Raw genomic sequence first — 22,444 nt, forward strand, 5'->3', positions numbered from 1 at the left:
ATATAATTCTTTAAAGTAGCTGCAATTTTTGCGCAATTGTATGTCTATTACTATCTCAATTAACTTCAAATTAATATTGGAAATACTGTAATTTTGAACATGGAACAGTTACCAATGTTGTTCAAAAAAGGTCAAATACAGAAATGATAAGAACTTAGGATGGAAAAGAGACTGTTCTAAAAATACTCTTAAATAAGGAAATGTAATTTTTTATATGAGCCATAAATTAAAGTTTCAACCAGTATCCTACAAGTACAACCCTAACAAACGATGCTTAATCGTTCACTCTGGTATAATAACAAATTAAGTAGTACACTATGATTTTTGCCTGATGCTTTCCACTGTGGAAACACTGCTAAGGCAACAAGAAAAATTTGACGAAACAAGATTGTTTGGTGTAGAGTGGTATAAATCCAGATTAAATTGCATTAAAATCAATAAATGCATTGATTTTAATGAGACTAATGGGACAATTGATTGGATTTTAATGAGACTAAAGCATCCAAATCCCTCTGTCCAGGAAACTGACAGCCCAGTTTCTCCTTTTTGAGAGGAAACTCATGAAAATTTCATATAAATGTAACATAGGCTTTGTACAGATTTGTTATAAACCCTCTAAAACAGGACACTGTCCATGTGCCACAGTTCTATCCACTTTACATATGTGTTTTGCCTAATACATCCCTCACTGCCCCCAGACATCAAAATGTCACCCAGCCCTAGGTTAAATAATGATCAGCTTAGGGTGAATTGACAGATCGTATTAATGCAAAATCAAATGAACCCACATTTCAGCTTACTGTGATGTGCACTCAGTTAAATTTGTGGATCTTTCTTACTATTCTATGCAAAATTCTGGATGTGTAGCTTTTATATTCTGCCCTGAAAGCTCTCTACTAATGGAGAAATAAATAATTCTACATTTTAATGTGGTTAATAATAACTATTTTTAATACAGGAAACTATCTTACAAATTCAGTTTTTTCACCAAAAAAGGTACCTGTAAATATTTTGTCCTATTTTCTCATGAGCCATTATTTATTTCAGGGATGGACAATGCACACATTCCCCAGGGCCCAGGCAAGTAAGCTCTCTCATACCTTTATTTGCTTTACCAGTTCCTTGCTGTGTTTCCCGTTGCTGTGAGTCCCAACCTCAGCAATGGAGAGGGATAAACACATCTATCCACCTCTGTGAAAGCTACTGATTTGTCAGAACTGTCATCTTTGTTCAATTTGCTCAACATGAACAATCCTTAGTAGTAGACTGCTCATCTCATTTACTATGCCAAATGAACAGTTTTATTAATACAGGAACCATTAGAAGTAGGCATTTTGAGAATATATAATTAAAATACAACCTTCATGATCCTAACTCCATTCAGTAAATTTCTCTAAGCTAAAGAGAAAACTGAGCAATACAAGTTATTAGTTTCAAAAGACTGCTTCAGAGGTGGTGGTGGTTAAAATAGGGATGCCAGAGGTTTCAGGCGATTTCAAGTAAGCGATGAAGTAGCTTACAGATATTCTAAGACTCTGGCTTGATACAAGTCCACAAGTACCTTCTGAGGTAAGGAGGATGATGCAAAAGTATTGTGTCTCAGTTTCATATCCTGAATCCCCCCTTTTTCCCCTCTGTGACCAAGGTTAAAAGAATCAAATATTAGGACTTAACACACTGCTTTAACGTCGCTTCTATTCTTCTATTCTACTTTAAGATACTGCATTTTATTGTAATGGTGTAATACAATATTATATTCTAGCAGTATGCACATTATTACACACCAAGGAGATCAAAATTAAACAGTATAAATTACGGAATTAATGTAGTTTCTGGTTCTCAAACACTCAAGCTAACTGGAAGTTAGCAGAGTTCAAAATAGAAGAAGCACCACAAAATACAAAAATAAAACGTAAATTACGTTTTTACTGTCATTTCAAAACTTTTTTCATATACAATCAAATATGGGAACAGAAGAGCACAATTCTGCTGTATGGTTTGCAAGTTGTTACCCAAAGACTTTCATGAACGTCAAACCTTATACATCCAGCTTTATCTATGAAATTTGATAGATTGTTATCCATGATTGGATTTCTAAATGGTGGGAGAATCCCTGAACTTAAACTGATGAGGCTCAATTTTAAACAATTTGAACTAGCATTCAAAACTCACCTGGCTAAACCAGAACACTTGACTGAAGTCAAATTACTAACAGTTACAGATGTACAGTTACATTGCAATCAAAAGGAGAAGACAGATGTCAAAACCAACACACAACCCAAATTTCAGAACTGCAGCTGTTGTAGAGTGTATTGGACATATATGTAAGAACATTTGAGATCTCAAATTCTGTGCACACTTTATCACATGAGCAGCCATTAAAACAATACTGCTAAAAGCAGTTACACCTGCTTGTGCCTTTAGAATACAAGCTACACAAAAATGTGATTCAGTGCTTTATGAGGGATTCAACATGTGTACTAAAAATAGCTGCATGTAGCAAAGAGTGAGACCAATGAATCAAGTACCAAATATGAAAATGCATAAAGACCTTGTATAACAGGATACAATTAGAATAGGGTGGGAAATGACACTTGCACTTGTGACAAGGAGTCAGAAACAAAAGCATGCAAATGACAAATCAGCATTATGAAGAGACTCTGAAGGCACATTTCAGAAAGCACAATGATTTGTAATTAAAAGTTTCTTTAAAAGGAACTTGAAGTGCATTTTTAGCAATGTTCTCTGAACACAACCAAATGCTTAGTCCAAATATTTTATAGTATTCTCCTCAGTCAATATGGCTTTTCAGCACAGCTCCCAATTCAAGCCAAACATGAAGGAGGGGTTTGATGGCTGGGTTAGTAAAGGTTGACTGTGCTAACAAAATTTACTCGTCCGAGCCCACTGATCTTTTCTGTGGCCTCTTGCGTGGCAACTGTCTTGGAGAAGCTTTATCTGAAATTAAAAAGGAAAAAAAATGAACAGCAGTTACTTAACAGTATCTGTTAAAGAAAGCATTCTTCGGCAGAGGAAGTTACTGTACATTCTCATTACTTAAAAAATTACCATGCAAGCAACACATCCGAAAGTATGATATGCATTAATTAAGCATATGCAACTGCTATCTATTTCTAATGCTGCCCTAAAATAATGGGAAACCAGATATCCAATCCTAGTTCTGCTCTGGAAATGGGACAGCACTGAGTGAAGTCTTTTTGCCCAATTCATTTCCTGTACTTTCAAGCAAGAGTAATGCACCCCTTGGTAAGTTGTTATAAGAAAGAAGGAAGCATGATGCCCTATTTTCCTCTATAGCTCAGGGCAGACAGTTCTAAAAATAATCTTCACATCCACATGTTTGAGAATTTCCTATTTATAGAGCTATATTTTGCACTAAGTAGAAAGGATGCTGCAGTATATGGCAAAAGGATATTATATTAGCCACTAGGAGAAAACACAAAGTTTACACTAACTTTTATTTTCTTGAAAAGCCTATGAGCCATCTGACGTTTTTAACAGAAGTCGGAATGCAACTGATCAGCTCATATCCATGTTTGTCTAGCCACAATTATTATTTTTTTGGCTTGGGTTTTCTTCTTGGCAATTCACAATGCTGCAATAACAGCAGAAACTGTAATTACTACAGTTTCTACAAAGAGACTCTGGGCAGCATACAACACTTAATTAAATTTAAAAAACCAATAAATATATGACAATATTCATTTTTAAAAACTATTTAAAAAGCCCAACAAGAAGACAGAATGATGTTAGGCACAGTAAGGGAGCCATCACAGGAATAATAATGCTGATTAAATATGATACAGTAGACTCTCAGTTAACCAGCACCCATGGGGATTGATGGATGCCCTATAAATGTAGTTTCTGGTTGCTTGAGAGTTACTATTAAACCCTAATACCCACTAGATGGCAGCAGAGAGATACAGATTTTTCTGCTGGTTGCTTGAGAGTGCCAGTTGCTTGAGTTCCGGTTGACTGAGAGTCAACTGTAGCATTCTTTCTCTGACAAGGACGGGAAAGTTGATACATACTGCAGAACTAGCAATCTAATACCATCTGTCAACTCCCAGTGCCAAACTGCTCCAAGCCTATTTTGACTCTCCACTGCATTCTGCTAATTTTTATAACCTTTCCATTTCTATTATCCAGTGTTTTGCCCCAGCCACATCCTCAACTTCATCATTAATTGTTTGCATAGGATTCTGAATGTTTAACCCCTTTATAACTTCAAATTCTCTCACAGAAAAAGTTTTGCTAATTGATTTAGTTCCTGGAGCAACCAAATATTTGACACCATTGCACCAATTAATGCAATGTTAGAGACTTTTCTCCAGTGTTAATTGCCCAAATGCTGGCCATAACAAAAGCATAAATACCAAGCATCAATATCAACCAAAGTCTTTTAAATAATCTCCTTCCAAAATTCATAATGAATTCTAAACACTAACATCCTTGATTTCATAATATAGAATTAATGATAAGACAATAATATTAAATACGCCACAGCATGAATTCTGAAAATTGTTAGGGATTTTATTTAGTCTTCCAAAGAAAATCCCATTTTTTTTAGGAAATTATTTATCAAATAATGTAGCAAACCTAAACAAAGCATTACAAAGAGAGTTTTTAGTTCTGAATTATGCAAATATGGTACATTAATAAACTTAAATAAGGAAATCCCGTATCTGTTACTTTGCCTAATAAGTATCACTAAACCAGCCTTCCCTAAATTGGTGCCCTCCAACTCCAATATCTCACCACTACTGCCAGCACAAGAAATGTAATTAAACACATCTGAAGATCATTGTGGATGAAAGCTTCACTAAGCTATTATCCCTTTAGGTAGTTTATACTTTATTTATTCTGGAAAGGGTAAGTCTTATAGCAAGACGTATCACCTTCCCTGCAGAAATAACAACTTTTCTGCATTTAAGTTCTAATTTGTATAGTTCAGAAATGCAACAGTAGACACTACATTGAGATGGAAACTTTTTGTGTTACAAACTATTTATAAGCTTTGTGCTTTTTTTTTTTTAATTGTATGTCATAGCAGTTTGGTGTTCATGCTGCTTTTTCTTGCTGGGAAATCCTTGTGAGGTCTAGCAGCCAGATGCGTAGACTATTTAGCCGTGACAAGTCACGTTGGCCGGGGTGCACCACGAGGAGGCTAGTCTACATTGCACTGAGCTGGGCTGAGAGAAGGTGACTGGCCCAAGGTCACCCAGCCGGCTTTCATGCCTAAGGCGGGACTAGAACTCACAGACTCCTGGTTTCTAGCCCAGAACCTTAGCCACTAGACTAAACTGGCTCTCAGCTTTGTGCTGAATGAGAGCATATAGTGCAGTCTATATTTGAAATATTTTATATTTTAAAATAATCTATTCAGAACATATACTGCACCTAAGTTTATGCTCCTTTACCTTCTCTAGAGAAGAGTTCTGAGATCAACAAAAGCTTCATTCCTGACTCATGCTGCAAGCCTATATATACTAACTTAGACATAAAACCAATTTATGGTACCTTAACAACTAGCAAATTTGTATCACAAAAGCCAATCACTTTTATGCCTAGCAAAGCATGTAGAACCATAATTAGGCTTATTTAAAAAATCCAACTGAATTTTAAAATTCTAGTTGACTCTATTGGAACTTAAGCAAGCAACATTTTAGTAAAGATAAAACTTTGAACTATACAATTTGAGGATTTTTTTAAAGTACAGTAAAAAAGGAACCTGGCTGTTAGCCAGTCATGTATACAGTTTTCGTATTATGTGATACAATTTCAGAGAAAAGGAAAATAATATATTGGTGTAGGCTTTCACAGCAGGTATCTGTTGGGCAGTATTGGGCTTCAGGGTTTAGTGACCGTGGTCTAGAAAACAGATTTCCTGACATTTCACCAGCAACATCAGCAAGGTGCCTCTGAAGATGCCAGCTAAAGTTGCTGGCAAAACATCAGGAAATCTGTTGTCTAGACTACAGTCACTAAACCATGAAGCCCAACACTGCCCCAAAGCAAAACTGTTTGGTTGTTATTGATATATCTCAATCTGTGTATTTTAATACAGCCCAGAAAAAAACAGTAGTGGACTGCAACTTCAGCCTTATATTTTACATCCTTGGGCTATTAACAGGCAAATCTCTTGGTCCTTTCCTTCATCATACTAATTTTTGATATACTCTGACCTGACAAATACAATTCCATCCTAAGTAAGCCTCTTACACCTTATCAGAAATTAGTGCACTGGAAGATACCAAGCACGTAATACATGGCCATGCTCAAAGAACACAGAAATAAATCTCACAGCATTATACAACTACTAGAATGAACAGAGTGGAAATAATTTTGACGCTGAAGGAATGGGATGGACGTTTTGAGCATGCTGAAAAGTAGTCTGATGGAGGAGGGAATGATCTATTCCAAGGTCAGAATATTTCAACTTCTAATTGGATAATCAAGTTTAATTAAACTCCTACAAAATATGCTACAGCTATTTGCCAAGTTTGTATTAAAGCTGGTGAAATCCTAAAAACTTTAGTATTAATTTATCACCACATGCAGTTATTATACCAATCACCAGGAATGAATTCTATGTAAAATTTTAAAAGCCTCAACCCAGTAAAGTGTGTCTCACCTCTTCTACTTTGCACTGAAGGCACAGCAAAAACAAAAACAAAACAAGATGTTAGCAAAGTTCATAAGCATTTAAAAGATGTAATGTATTTGGATTTAGTTTTGAGTTAAATGGAAGCAGCAAAATTTAAGATCCCACAATGTCCTCAAATCGACAGAGGCTATTTAACATCATCAATAGTCATGGAATTATAGGGCTAGACACAATGGCACTAATAATGCTGTTCTGACAAAATGGAATCTTAACATTCTAAATCTGCTCTTGAGAGAAGGGAAACCTCTAGGACACAAGGGAAAAACAAGGGAGGGCAACAGGAAGTTCTGTTGTACTTTTTCAACACTGAATATAGCCTAAAGCTTTGTCTAAAAGTACTTGCCATTAAATAAATCTACTGACAAACAGCCTAATATATTTAGAAATTAAATTTGGAAGTCAATTTTCCATTAAGATATTCACTTTCCTTACAATGCAAATAAATTTACTATTGGACAACCTGCCTTGATACTTACTGATCTGATTTAAAGTTTCTTGAGGAATCCAACTCATGTCAACATCGTTCTGATTAGAGGTTCCCATCTCTACTTTTTGAGCTGGTCTTTTTCTCTAAGGGGATTAGAAACAAAATGTAATAAATAAAATATGATTCTCTATAAAGACACAAAAGCAGACTATTAAATTATTCGGGCATGATACCCAATAAATGAAAAGAAGTATCCAACCATTAACATAGATATTTTAACTAGTAATCCAGTTTTATAATAGCCACTTCATTAATTGTCTCCCTTTCATCATTTATCATTTAAAATACCTTTCAAGTATTAAAAAAGACCCCTTTGAAATGCTTTTGCTGTTCAATTACTGATGTCAGTTGAAGCCATTCAACTTGCAATATTTTTTTTACAATTCTAGTAACGGTTAATTTTTACACACAAAGGTGCTGACTTGCCTAAAATTTTCAGTACTTTCAGCACTGAGCAGCATGGATACAATTAGCCCTCTATGTGTCTATCTTACAGGTAGGCAAATATATGATTTGGGCTGAACCCATACAGCGTTGTTCCTCATCTCTGAGCTGTTTCTCATAAGATATTCTTTATTCTGGATAAATTAAGATACACAATGTAGGGAGAATCAAATTAAATCAGTTAATCTGATTACAGATTTTATATATATTGCAAATGCCACAATTTATCAGTCCAATGCAGAGAAATTATTGTGTTTTTTGATATTATACACTGTTCATAAGTAAGGAATGAAAATGCATTTAGTTGCATAACTAACATAGTAGATAAAACAAATGACTCCATTTACAATACTCTGTGTGACCAAATATGTACTGATATAGTAATGTATTCATAACTTTAGAGGACTGTAAAATAAACCTTTATGAAGATATTCTCTGAAACAAGTATCTCTACATTAGTTAATTTCTACAGTATGGTTAATTTTCCTAAGTACATTTTCTTAAGATTTGTTAAGAAAAGCACTAGCAAACCATATGACATCATCTTCCTTCCATGGAATTTAGAGCAAGGCATACACATTTCACAGTCCTACACCAATTCACATATTCAGTTAGATATGGAGACCATCCTCTCAGCTCAGAAGGAACACTGACAGCATCTTAAAGCTAGGGAAAAGGATAATTAAAAATAGTTACTTACCTTCCTAGATTCCAACAACTGATGTAGACCAACAATGACAAGTAGGCCAAGTCCAGCCAGGAACATATACATAAAGATTCTTATTTAGAAAGATGAGAAAGTTTAATAAGTTTTCAATTCTTTTATGGAAAAACTATTTATATCGCTAAACACTCTTAAAAGCTTATGTAAGGCAGCTGATATCCTAATACAACGACTTCCTAGCAATAATCCAAGGATTTGTTCCCAAATAATTGTTGGACTCCCCAGATTATTCTATCATAAATTAAAACATAACATCACTATCTAAGTAGCCAGATGCTAATCCCAATCAGTGTTCAATGATATAATATTCAAATAATGAAGGATGCACAGTACATTATGGTTTCTCAGTGCTCATGATAGCAAGCTGCTGCTTCTCTCCATGTCCCCAGGCTTTGGTGATTAAAAAAAACAAGGAAAATCTTAACCTTTTCAAAACCTAGGTGACTACGCATGTTCTTTTATAATAGTATAAAAAGTCTGGTTATCACCATAAAAGCCAGTTAGTAGAATAATCAGTCTTACGTTTCACCATCTAATCCATCTTCTTTTTCAATAATTGTAACAGTTTGATTGAAGACAGCATCTTGAAAGAAATTTCCCTAAAATGAAACATATTAACAATAAAATAAAACAAAGCTACCAGATTCAGGCCATCAGATGGCACTATTGTTACAGGAGGACTCCAGAAAAAAAATGTATTCCTTGCACTTGCTTCTAGCTCTTCAGCAACATGTGTAAAAAAAAAATGGACTGCATTTGTTAACTATTTGGGATTGCCAATCTTTTTGCAGAAACACTTTTAAAGTTGTTTTTTTCAGCTGTCAACATTTTCAGTAAGTCAGAGAATTACATTGTGTCACTATAGAAGATTAGATTTTCAGATCATTTCTCTATTCTCCTTAAATAGTAAGGTGCGGTAGTTTTTTGGGGAAGGCAACAAGCTTATGCCATTAACTACATTAACCCTACTAGAGGTTTAGCACTCCTAATTTGGTGGGAGACTGAACCATTATGTAGCACTTTTCTATCAAATTCCAGTGATGTATTCTTTAGCCTGAAAAGAGAGCTGGATGCTGAATGGGGCCTATAGATTGTATTGTATTGCCTTATCATAATAATATCCCAGGTTCTGACATTTTAAAACAGTATTTCTCTTCAAGCTAGAGCAGCTATTAAGAAATTGTTTTGGATAAGATTAAGAAAACTTTCTACTGGGTTGCTGAGTTGAAGAAAATAACTAAAAAGTAATGAACAGAATATTCACTAAACTGTTGTACGCCGCGCAGTCGCTTCTTGTGAGATGGGCAGCCATATAAATGTGATAGCTAGCTAGCTAGACAGACTCAATAAAATATGACCCCATAGTGATCCAAACAAGATATAAAACATGGAAGTATATAGAGGTACTGACATGGATGGCTGAAGTTAACATGCAATTTTAAAATGCATTGTCCTTCACAGCCATTATCTCTTTTAGAATGCATTGTTCTTCATAGCCAGTATCTTTATTGACCTAATCCAAATCAGGCTACAAGACAAGCCATAGCCTATAATGTATCATTCAAAAATGATCCTGATACATGATAGCAGCAGAAATCTTTATACATGATAGCAGACCTAGCCATACAGCTCCCCAAGGATTAAGAGAAACTAACTGGATGACCAATTTTTGCATTCATCTCAGGTAATATCACCATAAAAACACAGACAAATACTAAACAAATAGCTTCATCTTTAAAATAGCCAAATCCTATATTGTCACTCACATTCTGATCTTTGTAATTCAAATTGATAACCAGTCCAAAGGGACGGCCACCCATTGGCTCTGCAGGAATGAAGGAATATTCAAATGTGGCCTGTCTCTGTGGTGGAACAACTGTGTTCAGAGGAAGAGCAGTGAAATTCTGAATAAAAAACTGATAGTCTTGTGGGTACCGGAATGAAGCATCTAGTGATTCTACAATGAAGTCTTCTGTACCCTTATTGGTAAAGCCTACTAAAAACTTCACAATGTTGTTTGCTGGAAAATCTAGGGGGGAAAAAAAGAATGAAAATACTTACAAAGTGTTACATTTTTAAGCTGCAATTTTAGAAGACAAAATTGGTAAAATATGCTGGCCTGAGATAGAATACAAACTATGTTTACCTTCTCCTTTCACAAACAAGATTGTTGTATCAGCATTGGGCGATGCTTTAGGTTCTCCTGATAGGTCATCTTCTTCTTTCTCTTCTGTCTAATATAAAATAATGTTTTGAAAAGCCTATGAGAAACAGTGAAGCAATGAATATCCAGATATTGTAAAGTTCTATTGTACTATATACAAAACACATTAACTCTCCCAAATCTAGGATTTTTAAAGATAGACAAAAATGATGTCAGGGTGTTTCAAACTGTGTTCTGTGGAACTCAAGCTTTCCACAAGAACTTGATGGGGTTTTGTGAAACACCAAGCCCACCCCACCCCAAAAATAAGTTTGCTCAAAAGCAGCCAATTTTCTACCACTACTGTTTTGCTTGTTGATCAGGGTTTCTGGGAAATTTTGTTTTTAACTAACAGGTTCTATGGAAAAAGTTTGAAAGCCCTTGACTTAGATAATGAACTAGGTGCAGCTTAGGCTGATTTCCAAGGGGAAAAAGGATAGCATCTAAGCCTAGCTGGATCTAAGACATGTGTCTAATTCCCAACAAAGAACACAATTTTTTATGGAACAGAAATCCAGATTTTGCAATGTAACAGGTATAGACTGTAACTAAACCAAATATATTTTAACAAATTGATCAGATACTTCTAAACCAGATGACTAGAGTAAAACTGAAAATTTATTGCTGTTAGCTCAATAACTCTGAATATAACAACATTTAATTGAGTACTTTCTTAAAACTCAGTTGTATCCAACACTGAGTAGCCAGGGGTCTAGAAAATGTATTGATGACCTGAACCAAATGGGATCAGATTCACTATATTTTTAACTAAGAGTATGAGATATTAATGTTATATGAGCACTGCCTATCTCTGTATCAGCAATCACTGTATAGTAATTGAACTGAAATAGTTAAACTCATAAAGCATATTTAATGCTGTTTCATCAAATTAGAGCTTTTTATTTAGATTTACATTATAAAAGTTGGCATTATATACATAATTAAATTTGTCTCACTGTCCCTGCACCATACTTTTTAATAACTGGTGGCACAGTTATATGCTTCAGCTAACAAAACTCATTAGTATATCCTATTTCAGCTGGGGTCCACAAATATCACAAGTGTGACAATGTTAACACTTTTGGTAACATATCTGTTATACAAAGTGTTGATGGGAAACATCAGCATAGAATTTAAAAATCCTTGTAGCTGTACCAATTCTGTGGGTTCATCTTCTTCAACTTCAGCTTCATCATCTTCATCCTCAATTATTGTATCTTCTATTGCTTCTTCATCTTCAGTAGCATCTTGAGCAGCCACAAGCAAGCTAGAACCTAGAGACAAGTGAATGAAAATTTGCCCATATTAGAAGAAAGCATTAGAAAACAATTCAAAAGAAGCCACATATTTGTGTTTTTATTTATTTAGTAGTTGTTATTCTGCAAGATACCACACACATTCTTTTATTTAGAATACCATAGTTATAACGCAGTTTTAAATCACAGTACTCAAATAACTTTACAGTACAGTCCTTTGCAGGACTGTAAAACAAAGGAAAGTTGAATTAAGATCATAACCAGTGTCATGGTTTGCTTAGTGACTGCTTCGCTTTACAACCTAGTTATGGGTCCCAATTTTGGTCACTAAACAAGGACCATCTCTAGTTTATCTTGGGTAATACATTCATGTTGATAATTGCAATAGATCCTAACCAAGATAAGGTTCCTCTACCTCTTCAAGGTCTCTCCCAATCTCTTGCCATAATTTAACATAATTATTTAGATATATTTCCTGTTTCCTGTCAGGTGGAAATCAAGATATTTCCTTGAATGGTTTGACAACCAGATCCTTTTTGCAAAAAAATTATTTCTTCCTGCATTAAAAATCTTGTAATTATTTTTGTTTTCTGAATACTGAATTTATATACAGAACAGTCTCCCTAATAATTAAATTGTTTTCATCAATGGTTTTATTGCCTTTTGTGGTTCTATGATAGTTAAAATTATATCCTCTGCATAGCATTTAAGTTTATATTCCTCTCTATATTCCAATTTTCAGACCTGTTATTTGTTTATCACCTCAGACTTTTTCTGTCAGTATTTCTAACACAATGATAAATAGTTAAGGAGAGAGTGGACATCCTTGCCTTCCTCCTTTACTGATTTGGAAATCTGCAGAGAGCACTACATTAGCCATAAACTTTGCTTTTTGCCATTGATATATACTTTTAACCTAAGCTTGAAATTCTTCTCTGGGATTCCTTTTATTCAGCACTGCCAGCATGAATTGCCACTGCAAATTGTTTTTTTTCTGTGTCCAAGAAAATTAGTGCCACTTTTTCCTTTTTTATGTGTTCTATTGTATTGAATATAAACCTTTCTTAGTTTCTTGAACATTTTAAGTGTATTTAGTTATTTGCCTATATTAATCATTAAATTCTTTGATAACCAACTTTTCAATATATTCACAGCAGTTTCATCAATGTTAGTCTTGGAATGTAATTATTTTTAGAAAGCTGCCAATTCTATTATTTCCAATCTTGAATGTAACAATTTGGACCTTTTCTTTAATGCTGATATTGTTTGTATTTCTTTTGTGTTCAATTTTTTTCTGTTTAGCAAATTTTATTTTCTATTATAATTCTCCTGTTTCTAATAAATTTAATTGTGGTTAGTTGATTGCAGTTCTTTCATCAGTTGTTTCTTTGGACTGGTTTTATGCTTTTGTTCCAGTTCTCTTAACATCTGATTGTTCTTTTTGTTTACTGTATTCTCTTTTCTGTTTTTGTGGCTGGTTTAATTAAAATACCCCTTATATATGCTTTGCTTGTTACCCAGACAGTAGTATGAGAGATTTCTGGTGTCCTATTTGCACTGAAGAAGAATTTTAATTCCTCTTTACTTTTTTGTAAAACAATGTCATGGAGTAACAGCCTATCATTCATTTTCCATCTGAAGGGTAGTTTTCCACCATGGCTCCATGTTATTAAAATTGGATTGTGATCTGTGTGTGTCATTGGGAGAATCTGTACTTCTTTGAAAGGTGGTGTTAAAATTTTAGAAGCCCAGCAAATGTTTATTCTAGAGTAGGACTGACAGCTTGCCAAAAAGAAAGTGTAGTCTCTTTGTTGGATTTTGCTTCCTTTCAAGATACTGCATTCCACCTTTGTTTTTTCCTTCTTTTTTAAGCTATACAGCATAATGTTTATTAAAATAAATGTTAAGCTTTTTATTTTATTTTCTATTTTTTTCTAACGTTTTACATTCTGTGGCCACTAAACATATTCAGCTTCCAAAGGGATATGGAGAAAGGATTCTAATATATTCTGGTTTTTGATACATATTTTTTCTAAAACTTGCCCAACTGATAACTTGTGCATGGATCCCACCTTTTGGCCAAACTTTTTAATGTTACTTTAGTTGCTGAGATATTTTGTTTTAAGTATTTTACATTGTAAATAGTTTCTGAGACAGTTTTGCCATCTGCCTCATCACTGCCAACTTCTAAGAAACCTCTGAATTACTTTACCTGAGGCTACAGTAGGAACCTCTTTTTATCGTTCTGGAGGAGTGTTTAAAATCTGTGGTCTTAACATTAATTTTATTAATACTTATTCCTTTTATTATACATAAACTGTCTTAGTGGGAAGGGGGGTTGCCCTTAAAAGCAGCTGAAAATATTTTAAATAAACTACAACTAAATACATTTACTTGGAAGCATTAATATAATTCTACTAAACAACCAGCTGAGTATTGATGTCACAAGTTACCCAATCAGAACACGCTGCAAAGCCTGGTGATGCAATGCACTCTCTAAAATGTTCTTTGCTGCTCTCCAAGCTTCCTACCCTATTTTTTTTTCAATTACAAGAATGTGAAGAAGCTAGCATGCTGCAAAATTATTTTAAAATTATTACTGCTACTACTACTATTATTAGAGAATTTACATGGGCAACACATCTTACATGTCCAACTCTGGATGACAAACAACAATCCATGAAAACAACCTAATAAAACATCCATCAACAAACAAAAAGGAGAATTAAAAGTCATCATACAGTAATTAAGGCATCATATCCAAACCCACAACACAACCAAACCTACACAGGGCTCCTCTGACATCCCCGCCAGGTCTTCACAGCCTTCTGGAAAGCCAGGAGAGCTGGGGTCCTCCAGATCTCAGGGAGGAGGCTGTTCCAAAGAGCAGGCACATCTCCCAGGTCCCACCAGATGACACTGTTTCATAGAAGGGACCTGGAGCACACCTGCCCTGTCAGATCTGGAGGAACACACTGCAATGCTCAGAGATAGGCAGTCCCACAAGTAATCTAGTCCTTTGTCATCCAGGGCTTTAAAGGTGATAATCAGCCTCTTGAACTCCACCTAGAAGCATACTGGGATGCAGTGCAGTTTGTGCAATATCCATGTAGCACGAGTTCACATTGCCCAGAACTGCTGTATTCTGGACCAACTGAAACTTCAGAGTATTTTTCAAGGAAGTCCCATGTAGTCCCATTGCAATAATCCAGTTTGGAAGTGACTAAGGCATGAGCGACAGCAAACAAAGCCTCCAGGACCAGGAACGGACACAACTGGTGCACAAGACAGATTTGTGCAAAAGCCCCCCTGGCCACAGCTGCCAGGTGATCCTTGAGCAGGAGCCGTGAGCTCAGGAGGACTCCCAAGCTGGACACCAACTCTGTTCAGGGAAGTGCTACCCCACTGAGAGTTAAAGATGAACAAACCCCAAATCCAGGGGCCCCAAAAACCCAAAGCCACTCAGTCTTGCCAGAGTTGAGACACAGCCTTTTCTTCCCCTCACAGCACCCAGGCATCTTGACAGCATCACATCTTCAGCCAAGATGGAGATGTACAACTGAGTATCATCAGTATACTGATACTTCACTTCATGCTGACAAATGATCCTGCCCAGCAGTTTCATTTAGTTAAGAGAAAGCAAAGACCTGAGGCGCCCCATGTAAGAGATCTCTGCCCCCACCAACACTGACTGGAACTGGCCCTGGAAGGAGAATCACTGCAGCACACGTTTTGCCCCCCCTTCCACAACCTTCTAAGCCAGTCCAGAAGGCTACCCTGAATGATGGTAACAAAAGCCGCTGAAAGATCCAGGAGGACAAAGATGAATGCATCACCTTATCCCAGCCTTCCAGAGGTCATCCACAAGTGCAACCAATGGCCTCTTGGTACCATAGCCAAGCCTGAATGCTGACTGAAAAGGGTCCAGATAATCTGCTTCTCCCAGGGCACAGCCATAAACTGTGCACCTAATACCTTCCCAACAACCTTCCCTAAAAAGAGAAGGTTGGAGACTGAACAAAAATTGTCCAGCACTGTGGGATCAAAGGATGGCTTTTTGAGGAGGGGATGTACCACCACCTCCTCCTACCAGCCTCAAGCATAGCTCATACAAGCAACAGTGCCTCCAAGCTCCACATAACCCAGAAGCTTTCTTAGAAAAAAATTTTTCTTAAATAAATGCATCTAGCTCAATGCTTTTTAAAATTTTCTACTATATAGGTATTTTGTAATTATATACTACCTTCCAATGATAACCATTTTGCAAAGGTACCCTTTTCATGATCTCAAAATCTGCAGAAAAAGATGGTTGCTACAGACCTGTTTGCCAAAATTAGGCATAGTACTGCATGAAAGAAATGCAATAAAGGATTTCAGGACATTTTCTTCAAATAAGAGGGGCCAAAGCAAACTTGTCTACAAGGAAGAGGGAAAACAATCATATTTTTCCTTTCTTTTAAGACATTACTTTGAAAAAAATCTAGTCCACCAAGCAGCTACTGCTTTAAAATTTCAGTACATTTCAATGCAGCTGATTAAAGCTGAAGATCGATAATTTAATTTGCAATGTATTGAGCAGAACATAACTTATATCAGCAGTAGCTTCAAAACACTGAAGTTTCGTAAAACCCGTAACCGAGAATTCAAGGATAGAAATACATCAAAATATATAAAGTATTCCTTTTTTCCCCCAGATTAAATTATTTCATTTAATTACTTCTAGCTACGGTTTGAACAAAATATTCTTTAATGGTTTCTCTAAAGAGAAACACAACAGGCATCAGAAACTTAAGCTCATTTCAGTTTTTTTAAGCCTCTAGTATACATTTTAGAAGAACGATGATGTGGCATCATAGTGGACAGAAAAGAGGGTACTGAACATCTGGTAAGGCAACCAGACACAATCTCAAAAATTTAGGGTAATGGTATCTTCTATTCTTCTCATACAAATATAGTAGTTACTGTAAAGGAAAAAAAGCTTGAATAATGTTTGATGGCTAAAAGAAAATGAAATCCTCTAGCACTAATTTGTGGTATTAAGTTAATTCTCAGTTAGAATATCTTGCTTGGCAGAAAAACTAAAAGACATAATATAGACACTCTGCTATGTACTGCTGTCATGCAAGCATAATTTAAAAAAAAAATTAATGTATAAATCCCATCCAATGAATAAGATTTGCATAATCAATAGAATTTATACTACCATTTGATCAGAAGTATTGACTTTATTCTCTCACTCTTCCTTTTTCTTTCTTTTTTATCATATGGCATAGCAGTTTAGTGTTCATGCTGCTTTTTCTTGCTGAGAAATCCGTGAGGTCCAGCAGCCACATATGTAGACTATTTAGCTGTGACAAGTCATGTTGCCCGGGGTGCACCAGAGGAGGCTAGTCTACAATGCACTGAGTTGGGCTGAAAGTGACTGGCCCACAGTCACCCAGCCAGCTTTCATGCCTAAGGTGGGACTAGAACTCTCAGTCTCCTGGTTTCTAGCCCGTTGCCTTAACCACTAGACCAAACTGGCTCTCTTATTCTCTCACTAAGAAAGTGTGACTCACCCCATGAATAAAACATGATTTCACTAGGATTAAAGTTGGGCAAGAAATGCATACAGTTTACATTATAATATATATCACAGGGTCTCAAACTCTGAAAGACAACTACCCACTGCAGCTAGTGCAAGCAAAGCCCAGAGAAAATTTTGTCAGCATTCCAACTTAACCTAGGCAAGACTAAGTTTTTTTAAATATGACTTCTGCTCCCCTAAGTCTCTTGTTATCCCCCAAGGTTCCCACCCCATAGTCTAGGAACCCCAGAATGGCCAATAACCCTGACATAAAAAAATAATGATCCAACAGATGAACTTGTGGTGAATAAATAGAAAAGATGTTGGGGCTATGGTGGATAGGATTAAAAATATCAACCTATATGGGAAGTTGGCCATAGTAGAAAAAAAAAAAAAAAGTATAAAATAAAGCATCTTTCTCTCTCTCAATAACCTATACTTCAAATTCTGTGAATAATTCTCTCACCATCTACTTTATTCAAGTCTTTTGGCACAGGAAACATCATGCATACACATACCATCCATTTTAAAATGATACTATAGAGTAGTGCTTCCCAAACCTGAGTAAATTACTCAAAATTGGGTAAAAGTGGTTTTTCTTTCTGTAATTACACATGAACCCATTAAACTGACTTAAAGTGTTTTACCTATATTGGGTAAAAAGAACTTTCTGATAAGCGGTTTTGGGTATTGAAGGGAAAAGTTTGGGAAGCACTACTATACAGAATAGCAGCTACCTCAATCAACTGGAGCATCCTATCCATAAGAGAAGATTGCATTTGGAGTTATGCTTTGGGCCTTTTAAAGGAGAAAAGGTGACATGATATACAATTCTATTAATATTGTACTTGTAGTGGCGTGTTTGTTGTTTATTTGTTTAGTCGCTTCAGACTCTTTGTGACTTCACTCCCAGACAATAATGCATATAACTGCCTAACAGAAAAAGGATAGAAATTTGTAAAAATGCATGGTGGAAAAGTGAATGACATTTTTTTTCTTTTCCCCAATACTTCAGTAGAAACTAGTAGGACACTGAGAACAAACAAATACAACTTATCACATTTAAGGGATTCAGTCCTACCTGAGACATTGTGATAAAGGCTGCTCAAGTATTTTTAAATGGATATTACAGTAAATAAACCATGACTAACAATTTCTGCCAGTAGCAATGGAACAGAAGTATGGCTCTTGTGCCTTGCTTGTTTGTTTCCAAGAGGTGGCCTATTACTGTAGGTAACAAAATGCTGAACAAGGAAGACTTCTGATTTCTCCAGTAATTAATTTATATATTATGCATTATGGAAAATTATATTGCATTTATATTTATTTATTTATCAAATTTGTCACCACCCATCTCCTCCGACCGGAGGGACTCTGGGCAGTTTACAATACAAAACAATAAATATACAATAAAACTCCAATAAAATCCCTCTAAAACAATTTCTCAACTACCCCATCTAATAAAATCCAGATGGCTGTGATCTCCTTCAGTCATTATGTAGGAGGGGCACTTCAAGGCACTAGCCAATCCCAAGTATGGCAATTCTCCTCCCTGCCCCAAGCCCGGTGGCAGAGCCAGGTCTTCAATTTCCTCCGGAAGGCTAGGAGTGATGGGGCTACTCTCACCTCCGGGAGCAAGATGTTCCAAAGGGCGGGTGCTACTGCAGAGAAGGCCCGCCTCCTGGACCCCACCAGATGGAATTCCCTTATCGACAGGGTGAACTTCCTGAATGGTTAGTGCCCCACTTTTGTCAAACCCCTTGAATTATAGCTGAAAGGCCTGACTTCACTCTCATCTGGGCGTGTTTCGTTTCAACTTCAATGTGGTGGTGTACAGAGGCCAAATGCCAAAACAGTTATCCTTGTTCCAACATTTCTGGTCCTGACTGTATAATGCAGCAAAAAGTTAAAACATTCATGTTATGATTAAAAATACTAATAAAATAACAGTAATAAAACCTCAATACCAAAAACACAATATAGCCAAAATAAAATACCAAAAAATAGAATAAAAATGAATATATTGTATACCCCATATATCTCTAATTACATCATATGGAACTATATATTATTTATTCATTTTATTAAGTATGTATACTTTTAGATCTTGCAATTATTGTAAAAATGTACTACATATAGTACATTTTTCTAATTTTGATATACATTTTCTCATGTTGTTAGGTTAATTATAAGAAAATCATAAATAAGCATATATAATACAACACCTTTTGAGCTGTTCCCATGTGAAGAGATATAGAACACAGAGAGAGCATTTACACTTGGTATAAGACACCTGCAATTATCTGATGCTGCATTCTATAATTCTTATGAATTTGCAGAGGACATTTTGAATACTTTGTCACAATAGATGGCAACACCTAGACAACCCTGGCTGATCTTGAAAATCTAAGCTAGAACAGATTATTACTACTTGGATGGGAGACTACCAGAAAATCCAAGACGGTAGGCTAGATTGGGGAAAAAAAATCCCAAAAGAAGGGAGCAAGAAACCACTTTCACATTTTTACCAAAAAAACAACATATTCACCAGGAGCTGAGTTCAACTTTAGAAGCATTTTACTTGAAAAAAAAATTATTCAGATTATATAATATGCTGCTATGTCTTAAGAAGAAATAACTCTATCAGACATCAGCTTAGCAACAACTTACTGCTGCTTCCAGAATGGTGAAACTGCTAGTGTTACATTATGCTCTTGTTTCTCTATACAGTATGCACATATATAAGTACAGTATTCAAAACTAGTAAGCAACCCATACAGTTGTTGGCAATACTGAGTAGTTTCTCTATACAGTATGCAAGGTCAAATCAACTACTCACTATTACCAACAACTGTATGGGTTGCTTACTAGTTTTGAATAAAGTGAAGTTCTGGAAGATATTTTATGTTGTATAAGAAACTGCAGATAATTTAAAAGAAACTATGCATAACATTTGTCAGCATGCTCAGGTAAGCAGCACATAACCTATACTATAGCCACATGCAAAAATGGCTTAACTCTGATAACAGACCAAAAACATGTCCTCCAACCCTGTTTTCCTTCAAATATATCACCGCATGGAGTCATAGCCATGCTAGCCAAGTACAGTGAAAATACAGTCCAAGAGATCTGGAGAATGACCAAGTTGCCAAAGAGTGAACACGGCCTAGTAATTAGGTCCAATTCACGTATTTCAGCAACTTTTTCTGAATTTTTTACACCCTTGCTACAGGGTACCACTGAGCATGCCTAGGGCATTAGCTACAAGCATATGCAGCAATACTGACTTTGAGATAAAAGATAGTGAATAATGGAATAGTGACTTCATGGGGTTTAGTTAGCATTATTTCAGCATTATTATTAGCATAACATTATTTCACAATACAGTAGACCAACATTCGTGGCAGAAATTGCTGTCAGTTACTAATTAAAATCATTTCAAGAAAACTTGATTGAACAGTGCAAATGCTGCAAAATGCACAAGTTAGCATGAATTTTTTAATTCTATTAGGATGAAAAGAACTTAGCAAATTGCAGTTGGACTTAATACCTATCCAACAAATTGTCTGTCAGGATCCTGACAACATTACTTCTGTTTGCTGCTTGGATTTCAGCAATTCTCATCTCTTTTTTTAAAAAAGCGACAGAAGCAAGCGCCTTGATCGTTGCTCAAGGGCCAGAGAAGTATCGTACCTGAATTAGCTCCTAAGTCTTCTGGTACGGTCAAACGGCGAAGATGAGTGAAACGATTTAAGAGAAACGATGTGATTTCAGAAAGGATGGAAGGAAGAAGCAATCACAGCAACATCGGGGTGTTAGGCAACACACCACTAGTGTCAACAATTGAAGCAGAGTAGAGAGGGGGACTCGCCTCGGCCTTAGCACGTGTCACATTTATCCGTCCTCAACAAGACTGCCGAAGCCGCATCATATGTAACTAAACTAACTTCCAAGTCATCCATGAAAATAAGGGGTGTCGGCGGAGTGATCTGACACGTCAGCCCCGAGCGGGGGAGGGGAGCAGTGCAGCGCCCCCCAGACCACGGACAGGAGGCGGAGGAGAGCTCTCGCGCTTTCCGAGTATCCCCGACCGAACCGACCCAAGAGTCCCCTCACGCGCTGTTCCCATTTCAAAGAGACGGCCTCCCTCTCTCCCCACACCGCCCCACGCGCCACGGCCGCCTGTAACGGCCGCCCCTCAGACAATGATCTTGCTTCAGCCCTCGCGCTCTCTTTTTCTCACCTGGGCCAGATCGGCCGCCGCCGAGGAGGAGGGCGGCCGGGAAGGCCAGAAGCACGAGCAATAACGGTTGGGGCAGGGGCCACCTCATGGTCGCGAACCAACTAGGGCCTTCGGTAGCAGTTCCTACTTTTTCCTGCCACTACGCAACGGCGCTAAGCTCCCATCCGTCTGACGCCCCGCCTTTCCTACTCCGCGACGTCGCGACGTCACCGGGCCGTCCCGCAGACCCCGCCTTTTTCTTCCAACAGTACAGCAGACGTGTCTTCCCCTGGAAGGAGGAGGGAAGGGCACGTGACTCAAAGTTACTCCTCTGGTAGGGGGTTTCCTCAGAATTCTCGTGGCTGTCTACAGGTGCGCGTGCGCAGTGGACTCTCTCGTAATCTGACTTTTCTCGGCGCTTGCTGGTTCCTACAGCGCCTTTCTTTCTACAGCGCACGCGCATAGCTTTGCCATGTGCAGTAGAGGTTGGGATAGCGTTTGAGTTGATTTCGAAGGTTCCGCAAAAATATCGCTGGTGGATTTGTTCCACGTAAGTATATTTATTTTTTTATTTGTGTATTGTATTAAACTTCTTTCCTCCTTTCAACGGCGGCTTAGATGAGTTTCAGTAGTACTTCCGAGCTAATCTGATCTGAAGATCAAACAAACCTCAACAAGTGGGCTTTGGGGACAGAACGGTCTTTTTGAGTACAGGCTGCAGATACTTGCTGGGAGTTTTTTTTAATTTTATTTAAAAATATTTTTAATTTTATCTATTTCCAATTTTATTTATATATTTCGAATTGTATTACTGCCCATCTCCCTCAAAGAGTGAATTTTGTTTTTCAGTTGGC

At 36.7% G+C, this 22,444-nt stretch overlaps 2 protein-coding genes across 2 annotated transcripts in view; one reads left to right on the forward strand and one right to left on the reverse strand.

Annotated features, from left to right (window-relative positions):
• The window catches only part of PPP1R3G (protein phosphatase 1 regulatory subunit 3G), a 1,059,979-nt gene that overhangs the window by 1,003,797 nt on the left and 33,738 nt on the right, over positions 1-22,444 (forward strand). The gene's annotated exons all lie outside the window — the stretch shown is intronic.
• Positions 1,907-21,810, reverse strand: SSR1 (signal sequence receptor subunit 1). The gene is made up of 8 exons (XM_063298857.1): positions 21,612-21,810; positions 11,702-11,820; positions 10,490-10,577; positions 10,110-10,372; positions 8,866-8,942; positions 8,320-8,398; positions 7,165-7,258; positions 1,907-2,958 (listed from the first exon to the last, which is right to left on the reverse strand). Exons 1-8 carry the CDS (start codon positions 21,697-21,699, stop codon positions 2,891-2,893), a joined length of 876 nt encoding a protein of 291 aa, XP_063154927.1. The 5' UTR covers positions 21,700-21,810; the 3' UTR covers positions 1,907-2,890.

The sequence above is a fragment of the Candoia aspera genome, chromosome 3, assembly GCF_035149785.1.
Source record: "Candoia aspera isolate rCanAsp1 chromosome 3, rCanAsp1.hap2, whole genome shotgun sequence".
Classification (NCBI taxonomy): Eukaryota; Metazoa; Chordata; class Lepidosauria; order Squamata; family Boidae; genus Candoia; species Candoia aspera.